Source organism: Gavialis gangeticus, unplaced genomic scaffold (genome assembly GCF_001723915.1).
Source record: "Gavialis gangeticus isolate Ggan-Ray unplaced genomic scaffold, GavGan_comp1, whole genome shotgun sequence".
Classification (NCBI taxonomy): domain Eukaryota; kingdom Metazoa; phylum Chordata; order Crocodylia; family Gavialidae; genus Gavialis; species Gavialis gangeticus.
Genome location: NW_017729034.1, coordinates 23,290,656 through 23,301,220, shown reverse-complemented (window position 1 = coordinate 23,301,220; position 10,565 = coordinate 23,290,656). Strand labels below are relative to the sequence as shown.

Below are 10,565 nucleotides of genomic sequence, written 5' to 3'. Positions count from 1 at the left end.
TCTGGAACCAACTTCCAAGAGAAGTGGTGCTGGCTCCTACCCTGGGGGTCTTTAAGAGGAGGTTAGATGAACACCTTGCTGGGGTTGTTTGACCCCAGTACTCTTTCCTGCCATGGCAGGGGGTCGGACTAGAAGATCTACTCAGGTCCCTTCCGACCCTAGAAACTATGAAACTATGAATGCAGCCCATATTCTCCCTCTTACAGCTTCATAGGATCATCCCTGCTTGTTGCAACAACACCTCCGCCACCCCCGCCCCCAGCCACTTCCTCTGGTAAGGACATCCATCCACCACAGAAGAACACAGCCTGGGCCTGACCCTTTCAGTCTCTTTTAGTTTAGCTCAGAGACCGACCCTGAAACCTGAAGTACAATAGGGTCAATTCTCTTGCCTAGTTAACCAACAGCGTGTACTGCTGAATAACCCCATTCTCCCATCTGTATTAGCCTAGCATAGCACCACTCCATGCAATCAGCCAGCCTGGCACGATCCTTTTTCACTTAGAAAGAATCAAAATTAAAATTGCCAAGTGAATATAAATTATCCTGAAATAACAAGGCTGTTGGCACAGGCTGTCACAGTGCACTCGCCTCTGGGCAAATTACCTGTCATGGCAGCCAAGTGTGGTAGATGGACAGATTATGGCAAGAAGTATGAGAACGGAAGATTACACCACTGTGGGTTCTGGCTGTGAATGGCAGCCAGGTTCCCACAGCCTCCTGAGCAAAAGGGAGCCTGGGTGCAACTACAGCAGCTGTGGATGGAGTGATGGAGAGTGCTCTGTCACCTTTCATGTAGACCTCTACAGCTCCTGGCACCAAACAATACAGTGACAAAGTACCACAGTACCACAGGTCATGAAACAACACATGGATTTCAGCCAAGGAGCCACAGAAGCTCCATTCCTAGTAGCGTGACCCATCCTCTTCCATTTTCCTCTATTGAACTCTACAGGTCTCTGCCCTTTGCATTCTTGTTCCTTCACCTGCACTCCCCCTGTCCTAGGCTCTGTGACTCTTTGGCACCACTCCCACTTCCTCAATCTTGTACCTTTGCAAACCTTTGCAAGCTTCAGCAACGGCACCTTATAAGTGGTTTGCTTTGAAAGATCAGCTAGTCATCTGGATGCCTCTGTCCACCATGTCAATCACTGAGGCTTACAAACCTGGGCCAGATAATACAGAGACTCCTTGGCGGAGCTGGGAATAGGACCCAGGGCTTCCACCTTCCCATCCTTTCATTAGTGTATGTGCTGTACTTCATAATAGAGCAGCATAAGTAGTACAGAGCTCTGAATCACTACACAACAGGCTTTAGTTAGTGCGAGCAAATGCATAGGCAGCAAGAATGTATATAGAGTGGGTTGCAATAAAATTATTTTTTTCAATGAAGCAGAAGAAAGGAGACGTGATTGTCCTTCCCCTGGCCATGAGAGACAGGAATAAGGCTGGTTGAACTTTGCTAGCAGCCAACTTTACAATGAAATCCAATAAAAACAACACTAAATAAAACAATGTCTGGGCTCTCCACTTGGATATTTTAGTGGATGCAGCACTCTGTGCTCAGCTAATTTTGAACTGTGCAAGGAGGGCACTGAGGGTAAAATCCTTTGTTAGGAATTATCCAATTTAAGGGGCAGGGATCTCAGGGAATAGTAACATTGCACCGATGCTTTCAGTGAGTGTAATGACATGTATGGATCTCAGAGGCAAAACCAGCAGCAGCAGAAAGGAGGAGTCTGAAGGAGGAGTAGGAAGTGAAACAAGAGAGGTAGAGAGGCTGGGGCAGAACAGCAGGCCCTGTAACAGCTCTGTAAGAAACTGCTATAATAAAGACACTGTTTATATTAAGTAGGGAGCTGTTCCTTGATTACCCATACAGGGTCACAGGAAACAGTGAGCACGTCGTCACTTCAAAGCTGTTCAGTGGCCTGGCTGCGAGAAGTTGTGAGGAGCTCGGCTGTTATAAATTGGAAAAGATTTTGTACTTTCTATGGAGCTTTGCCAGTATACCCCAGCTGAAGATCTGGGCCTACATTAACAGATGATCCCCACCCCAATTGATGCTCTTGCTCAGGTCTGGGTTTGAGCACATAATCGGGGGTGTAGTAGGATGGAAATACAGCTGCTACTTCTGTTCTGTAGCTAGATACAGGCCTGCAGAATCCAGGGCAGAACTATTTCTCCAGGGCCATGCAGAACTATTTCTGAGCACTAAGTCTTTTTTTTTTTTTTTTTTTTTTTAAGTATATGGAAAAGCAGCATGAGCAATGAAACTTGCCATACACACATTTCCACACCGTGAACCTCCTCACAGCCAAGTCATGTGACTCAAAGAGTGGCTTCCATGGTACACAGGACAGCTTCTGTAAATTGTTATGCACCTGAAACAATTCAGGATGTTCATCCTCCCTATCTCTGGGGAGGATCCAGCTCTTCTTTGAAGTTAATTGAACTTGGCTACAGTTCAGTAAGACTGGCAACTGGGCCAGTTTCAATCCTGTAATGACAATCTTGAGAAGAGTTTGAGGAATCATTATGGGCACTTCCTGCCCTTCACACTGCAGTCCCTTTCTACAGATGGCAGAACTGCCATAGGACAGAAGGAAGGGCTGCTCTACTACATGGGTGGCCTGAACTGTGATGTTTTGTCAGTAAAACCATTCCTGCCTATCTGACTCCTGAGTGTATCATAAAGGATGGTCTTCGAACAAAAGCCGAAGATCAAGGTCTCCTCATTGAGAACTACTGGGTTCTCTTCCAGGCTCTGCCAGACTCCCAGACTGACCTTGGTCCAGTCTATTCCCTGTCCATCCCTCAGTCCTCTTGTCTGTAAAATGGGGATCATAACAGGTATCCATCTCACAAAGAGGCTAAATGCACAAAACCATTGTCATAAAAGGATCCTGTGGTACTTTGCAAACTTTACTGAATTTAGTTGCCGGGGGCGGGGGCGGGGACGGCATGGGGGGATGTATGTGTGTGCAACCTGTTACCACCCCACAAGTCCTTGGAAGGTGATGCATCTTTGTTCCTCATTGCAGCACCAGAAGCAGAAAGATCTGCCCCATTATCGTTCCATTGCCTGGAGAGCCTCTCACTTGTGACTAGCCCAGACTTCTGCCAACAGAGCTGAGGCTGGTGTCTCTCCCCTTGAGCTCCAGCCTGAAAGGGCCCCTTGTTTGGCAGGGTGGGGGGAACACAGCATATTTTTGCAATGGCCTGTTAGGATGCAGACACCAAAGATAAGAGGCAGGGAAATTGTTCCAAGGATCTGGATCCTGTCCAAGCAAAGGGTGTTCTCAGGCAATGATAACATCAAGGCAAGAACATAAATGTTTTATATTTTGTTTTTAAATACTTATTTTATTTTCACATTGCAGAGGACATCTCTCTGATCAGGCGCATTATCAGATTGGCTCTGAAATCCATACTCTCTCTCTGCCTGCCCCAGCTAGAGCTTGTGAGGCACATGGGGGACTTGCAGGTTGTACCTTCTAAAAGCCTACGCCTGCTGAGATAAGCACATCTCTGTCAGGTCTCAAGCAGAGTGCACAAGAGAAGAACAAGGACAAGGCTGGATGATAGGGCTATCAACCAAAGCGAGCCCTGAGAGGCAGGGCACAGAAGACTGGCAGTACTGTTAAACACAGAGGTATGCCATCAAGCAGGAGCCTTTGTCAGACAATCCAGTAGCACCCGTCACATGCACACAACTACATGCGTAGAGGATGTTGGAATATGTAGCTAACACGTGCCCACCACTCCCAAATGCTCACCACGGTGCTCTTCTATAGTCACAACAGTGAGCACACATACTTCTCCCCCACATCCAGATATACAGACATTGCCCACTTTGCACAACACATTTTATTGCACACTATGCATGGACGTACCCATTACCTATGGTGGTACACAGGTACACCCACCACGGTACATGTATCCACTAAACACACACCCCTACTTCACACACCAGTTGCTTCCCATTTATCTGTGTGTCTGTCTGTGAGTAGCGATCCTCCTATTTCATTACTTATTTATTAGATTTATACAGATTTATAAACTTTCTGGAATATAGTTTCTTCCACCACAGGTCCTGACCCCTCCGATCTGCTCCCACAAACATTTCCTACCAGGACAAGCTGCTGTGATGCTTCAGGTTCTTCTTAATCTCTGCTTTAATCCATCTAGGCTCTTATCCTTGTCACATTAGTAACCCATCACCTTGCTTAAGAAGAATTGTTGAGCAGGCTACAAGGGCTGCAGCTTAACACCTCCTGAGCCGGCATGAGGGAAGCAGAACTGCAATGAACAATTACTGAGTGGTATCTTAGTGCAGCTGGTTGGATAAGAAAAAGTACATGTAAAGGCAAAATCCAGGCTGGGTCAACCTGCTCCAGAAAGGCTTCAAGAAGCAGAACCATTTCCAAATGCTAACACAGCACTCCAGAGCAGGAAGCCAGTATCACTGCCACTCAACTTGATCTTTGCTCAACAAGTCTAGCACATGCTCAAGTTAGGGTTGAGGCCACATCATCATAACATTGCACGGGACAGGACAACGCTGTGATGACATGACAATGGAGCCCCAAAATGTCAGAACACAGCAGATGCATATAAAAGGTCCCTACCAGACCCTAACATCTATGAAACTATGAAAAGGCTGCTGTTTCTAAAACGGCAGGTATCACAAGCACATAGCCCACTGTCATGGAGGGCTTGGTGTCCACTCTCTCAAAGTGCTGCACTGACATTACAGTTCTAAGTCTCCGAACAGGTAGCGGGATCACAGTATCCATTTTACAGAGGGGGACACTGAGGCAGAACACTGTGAAGTCATTTTGCCTAAAGCCATTCGGCAGAACTGGAAACAGAGCCCAGGGATCCTCAATCCAGGCAGTACTGTGCCCCGGCTTGCCTGCCTGCCGTTCAGCCTAATTCTTGTGATTTCTCCTTATCACGCCACAAAAGTTTGTAGCTGGACTGGCAATAAGAATTTGCCACCACAACAGGGCCTGGGTTTGTGACTGGGGCCACTCCATGTTACAGTAATACAAACAACAATATTGGAAATATTGAAGGCCCAAATTTTGTGCTCAGACATTGAGTCACATGTCTCTGATAATTATGCATCACAATACTCGCTATGCAAAAGGCAAGGATTTCTTAGGGTGTGATCTTTTATTGGACCAACTGTAGAGTTATATACACTTTTGAATACAAAACATTCTCCATTGGGTCTTACCAGAACAAGGTAAGCCCAACAAGCCAAGCCCAGGTGCTCCAATAAAAAATATCACCATAAGAAATCTTTGCCTCTCATGTAATTTCTGGACCATCATAGCTACATCACTCTTACATTACTGTATTCACTCTGTAAAGCTGGAGTGTCAAGAACATGACCTGCAGACCAGATCTGGTTTGTGGGGCTGCCAGAGGGGCTTGAATTTGGGGCAGGGTAAGCTGGGGCAGGGCCTGCCACAGAATTTGGGACAACAGGGCCATATTGGTGATGGCCTTCAGTGACAGGAGATGAGCAACAGTGGTGCCAACCCCACACTGCTCACTGCTAGGGCTTGCACCACTGCCACCATTAGGTCCAGATCAGCAAGCAAGAAGTTTCTTCATAGTCCAGATCTGGCCCAGGATGCAGAGTGAGTTTGATACTTCTGTTGTAACATATTTCTTTACTGTCTGCCCCCTAGATATTACAGTGAAGTCACAATGTTGAATCTGCAACACTGGGACATATTTAGCAAACCATATATGTCCCTCATTCAGGTAAAGATGTTGTAGACCGGCATGGTATAAAGACCTTGTCAGCCAATAAACTGGGGTCTCATTTTGACTACAGGATTAGACCTAATAGCATCATTCTCCAGAGAGAAAAATTGTGAAAACACGAGCAAAGGATGATAGGCCTGCAAAACTGGGGTTGACTCTTTGGGTGTCTTTACATGTGCTCCCAGGTGGAGGGGGGAGGGGCACTTTAATTAAAGCAGCTCTCAGAACCACTAAAGACCATTAAAGCGCCTGCAGTGTCATGTGTATTCAGTGTCTTGTGTTTCAAAATGGCAGCAGGGTACTTTAACGAAAGCTTGTTCAGTGCCCTTGCCACCATTTGGAAGCACAGGGATGCTGAACACACATGAAGTGGAGGCTGCTGGAGCATGCTAATTTGCATACTCCAGTAGACTTGATTAATTGAGTCTGCTCCAGTGCATGCTAATTAGCACACATTAGAGCAAATGTCAGGCACATGTATAAGTGCCCAATTGATTTCATTTCCGTGGTTCCTTTTTAGTGGTTTTATGTCCCTCTAACTCTCCATTTGTGAGAAATCCAGCGAAGAGCCACATAGTCAGAGGTATTTAGGTGCCTGAAGATAAAGCTTGGTGGGATTTACGAAAGTGTCCTAGAAGATGAAGCCCCAAAGCCCAATGAGATGAATGAGAGTTAGGTGCATTGGCCTTTCTGCCAATCACAGCTAGGACTAGATTCATTAGAGGACCTGGGCACCTACAAGTTAGACACAGCAACACCTGGCCCCCACCAGGCAGCATCCCAAAACCCAGGTTTAAGCTCCAAGCTCCCACCTTCTGCACAAGACAAGTTAGGCACCTCCGAGGGAGATTCAGAAGAGGCAGCATGCTGAATGGGGAGCTTTGCTGCTCACCAACAAGAAACTCTGAGTAGAAAGATGTCCTACATTCTGGTCTATGCTCTCAGGACCATTTCTGCTTCTTATCCAGTGACTGTGTAACATAAAAGGCATAAACAGTCCTGATAGCACAGATCAAAACCCAGGATTTCCATTGGATTATCACCCAGGAGACTATCCCATTACTCGGCTATAGAATCAAGCTCCCCCCTTCCTTCTGGTCCTATGAATCCTGTACTCTTTCTGGACAGTACCCCAGCTTCTACACAAAGGGCAGAGTGTGCCCCCAGCTGGATGGTCAGGGCACTCTCCTGGGGGGTAGGAAATATGGATCTGAACCCACTCGGGCTGAGAAGACCTAGAACCCAGTTCTCCAACTTCTTGGGTGAGAACTCTCATAGGCCATTACACAAAAACTGGATATCACCGCATCCTTTTCAAGTCACCACATTAATAAAAAAGAAGTGTCCGTGACTGCATTTTGTGAAGGGTCCAGTCCTACGGGTAAGTGTTCTGAGAACCTTAATTGTCATACTCCAGCAGACTTGATTAATCGAGCCTTCTCCAATGTGCTGTAATTACAGGGCATCAGAGCAGCCTTGCTGCTCATGTATAGGCACCCTAAGAGTCTTCTGGTTCTGGTTCAGCTGCCATCCAAGAAGCATGGATTTCATGCCACATGTCAGAAGGGTTGTGCTTATTTATTTTAGTAAGAGTTAACTTAGACTCAGTAGGGAATGGAGGGATAATTCAGTCTTTCAGATTCTCCAGGGCATACAAACTAAGATGGAGTAATGAGTTCACAGCGCCAGGGGAAACCTACACTTGATTCTCTCACCTTCTCTGATAGGTATTACTGAGACCCAAGAGGAACCGTTACCCCAGCAGCACAGGACTAACTATAGGCCAGTGACAGAGACAAACAGGCTGAAAGCCTGAGTGCACGCACGCACATGTGTATGTGTGCATGTGTGCACGTATACATAAGACAGAGAGAGAAGGAATGTGGTAATTAGATGGCAACAAAATGTGGGGGCCAAGACTAAAAAGATGGTGTGTGTGCGGGACAGGTGCAGCCTTGAGGGAGCACAAGACTCCAGTAACAAGAAATTGGTGCAGTGCATTGCTTTGACAGAGCTTTCCAGAGGCTCAGACTGGAACAGAAGGGGATGCACTTCAGCTTAAGATAAAGATGCCTGATCAGAGTTATATTAGGTCAGAGTCAGGGTTCCTAGAAGGCAGGATTGCAGTGCCTCAGAGTGCAGATGGGAAACTTGAGCAATACCTGCTCAATATGTACATGGCCTCTCACTCCCTCCCTGCCAAAAGTACTAAATTCACCCACAAACTAGTAGAGGGAAGTGGTGGCCTGCTACTCTGTTGCAGAAATTCAGAGTACTGGGTGGGCTGCTGGAGCTCCAGTTCTCAGCTCAGTTTGCTTTTAGGGTACGGGCATCTCACAAAACATCTGTCAAGCACTGTGGTTTGCATTTGGCATTCTTCACCCCTGACTGTCTTAATTGCTGACTGTAATTACTGAAGCAATAGTGGCTGTTTTATCTCAAGGGACATCTGTTTTCTTCTCTCCAGTTAGTCAAGGGTGTTATTTTTGCCTGTACATTACAAATATTCTAAGGATCATATGGGACTTGCTTGCTCGTAGCACTTGGTTTAGCGTCAGGAATGCTGTAGTGTGGAAGGTCATGCCCCAATCAATCACAATGCCCTCCAATATACTAGTGAACAAAATGGAGCCAATTAACCTTGGGATTAATCAGGTATTAGCATTGTAAGCAGAGTAAGATAGTAGGTGGATGGGAGCCCTAGTGAAAATAAAGTGTTTCCACCTGTAGTTAACACACAATACAGGCATTAAGAGAGCACTGTGCAAACCCTCCCAGGCACTGCTGCCAGTGGACCTCAAAGCTATCACTTCCTCAGAGAGGGGGAGGAAGGTCCAGTGCAGACCATTAAATAGCGACTTAGGAAAATACAGGGTCAATTCCCTGCTACACTTCAACCTTTCTTTGTAACTTGGCACAAAGCACTTAGCACCAACGCCAGTTTGGTCCCTGACTTAAGCCGAATGTTGGTTCCTAAGCTCCAAAGCAGCCTGGACTTGATCGTCTAAGCCTGTGTATAATTAATTCAATTGGGCCACTCCATCCCAGCCAAGTTTCCCAGTGAAGGAGGCTCCTAAATCCCTTGAGGATCTTGCTCCATTAGGCATGCTCTGAGCGCACCTGACTAACCCCAACGGCACTGAGTTCAGCTCAATAACAGTACCAGTAGTGGTGCTATCCACCTTTTCCACAATAGATAAGCCATTAGAGCACTCACACAGAAAGTCAAGACTGAGGTCAGAGGACTTCCTCAGACTAAGAATATTCAAGCCCACATCTCCCACTTCCAGGGGTGGAATCCAAGGCAGGTGTAGCTGTGGTGGTATGGTCACTCCCTCTTTTCCCACCGGTTTGCCACTGACAGCTCTTGTTCTTGGCTGCTGGATGTATGCACAACAAGCTCTCTGACACTGCTGCACCCCACTTTTTCCTGTCCTGGATCACTACTGCCTACTTCTCAGAAGAGTCCCCTAATCACCAACATACGTGAATAGTTTGGTTGGGGACCCCCTCCACTTCTCCTATTGAAGCTGATCAAATCAGTTGCTCTTCCAGGATGGCATCTGGACAGTAGCTGTCCTAACAGTTAAAATGTAAACACCTCCAAAACCAAACTGGATCTGGTCCTTAATCCCTTTAGGCAGTCATACACATACATTTGCCTGCTCCAACACACTAGAGATCCAGCACATTGGAGCGGACTTGATTAATAAAGTCTGCTCTGTATGCAAGCCGACACGCCTGGTGCTGCGGCACATACATTTGTATAAACAACAAAATGCACGTCAGCACCGAGAAAATGGCAGCGGTGCACTTTTGAACTGAAACTCCTTCGATGTGTTTTAGTTCAACAGTGCACCGCCGCCATTTTCTCAGCACTGATGTGCATTTCACCTGATGTGCATTCTCAGCGCTGATGTGCATTATACAAATGCATGCGCCACAGCACCGGGCACTTTTAAAAGTGCCCAACGCTGCGGCACAAGCATGTGTACAAATGCCCTGTGTACCTGTTTCTGCTCGGTAACACAGTGATAGCTAGGGGCAGATGAGTACCTTAGATAATCTGGGCCAGCAGATGCCTTCTCTGCCTAAGCCAGACCCAAGTCCTATGCAATTCTGCAGATGCCCTTCGGTCATAATCTGCAGCCACTCTCTGCTCCTGCAACCCTGCAAATACATCTCATTCCTTCTTAGCAATGTCCCTGTTACTGCAGAACTAGCTCTACCTTCTGCAGAGGCAGAAGTTTTGGGTAATTACATGACTTAAAAGATTCCTTTTTTCAAGGAACCCACAGTTTTTGGGCCTGAACATCTGGTAGCCTATTATCCCCTCTAGCATCCCAGCCTCAATTGTGCTACTTATTATCTGTTCCCCTCCCTCCCTGCCCCCCGAGAAATCCTCCAGACTAGCACCTTTTATACATATGGTCAGCACAAAAGACATTTCCAAAGACTCTCTCCTATTTGCAAAGGTTCAAAAGGACGTACCACATTCAGACATACTGGAAACAAGAAGGGAACAGAGAAATGGGCAACTTACACGAATTTTAATAACTCTTGTCTTTGCTCCACAGTTCTTCTTGAGCAGCATCTTCTGAAAGAGAAATAAAAGCCATGGATTAGTAACCAGGATGTTGAGCAAACAGTCAACACAAACTGCCTGGAGTTACTTTACAGCTATATTCAATTATCTTCCACGTGGAGAAAAGAAGTCATGTAAAATCTAAGGGACTCCAAGCACTTGGTGGGACTCCAAGCATGATTGGGCGGTGAATGTT

At 46.5% G+C, this 10,565-nt stretch overlaps 1 protein-coding gene across 3 annotated transcripts in view; it reads right to left on the bottom strand.

The window, feature by feature from the left end:
* Positions 1-10,565, bottom strand: part of LOC109304582 — a 132,611-nt gene that overhangs the window by 43,552 nt on the left and 78,494 nt on the right. For 2 of the 3 annotated variants that reach the window (XM_019527265.1, XM_019527263.1), the window contains exon 4: positions 10,328-10,381. In XM_019527265.1, coding sequence (XP_019382810.1) covers positions 10,328-10,381 — 54 coding nt within the window. The remainder of the gene's footprint in view (positions 1-10,327; positions 10,382-10,565) is intronic. The other variant, XM_019527264.1, reaches the window with a different exon arrangement.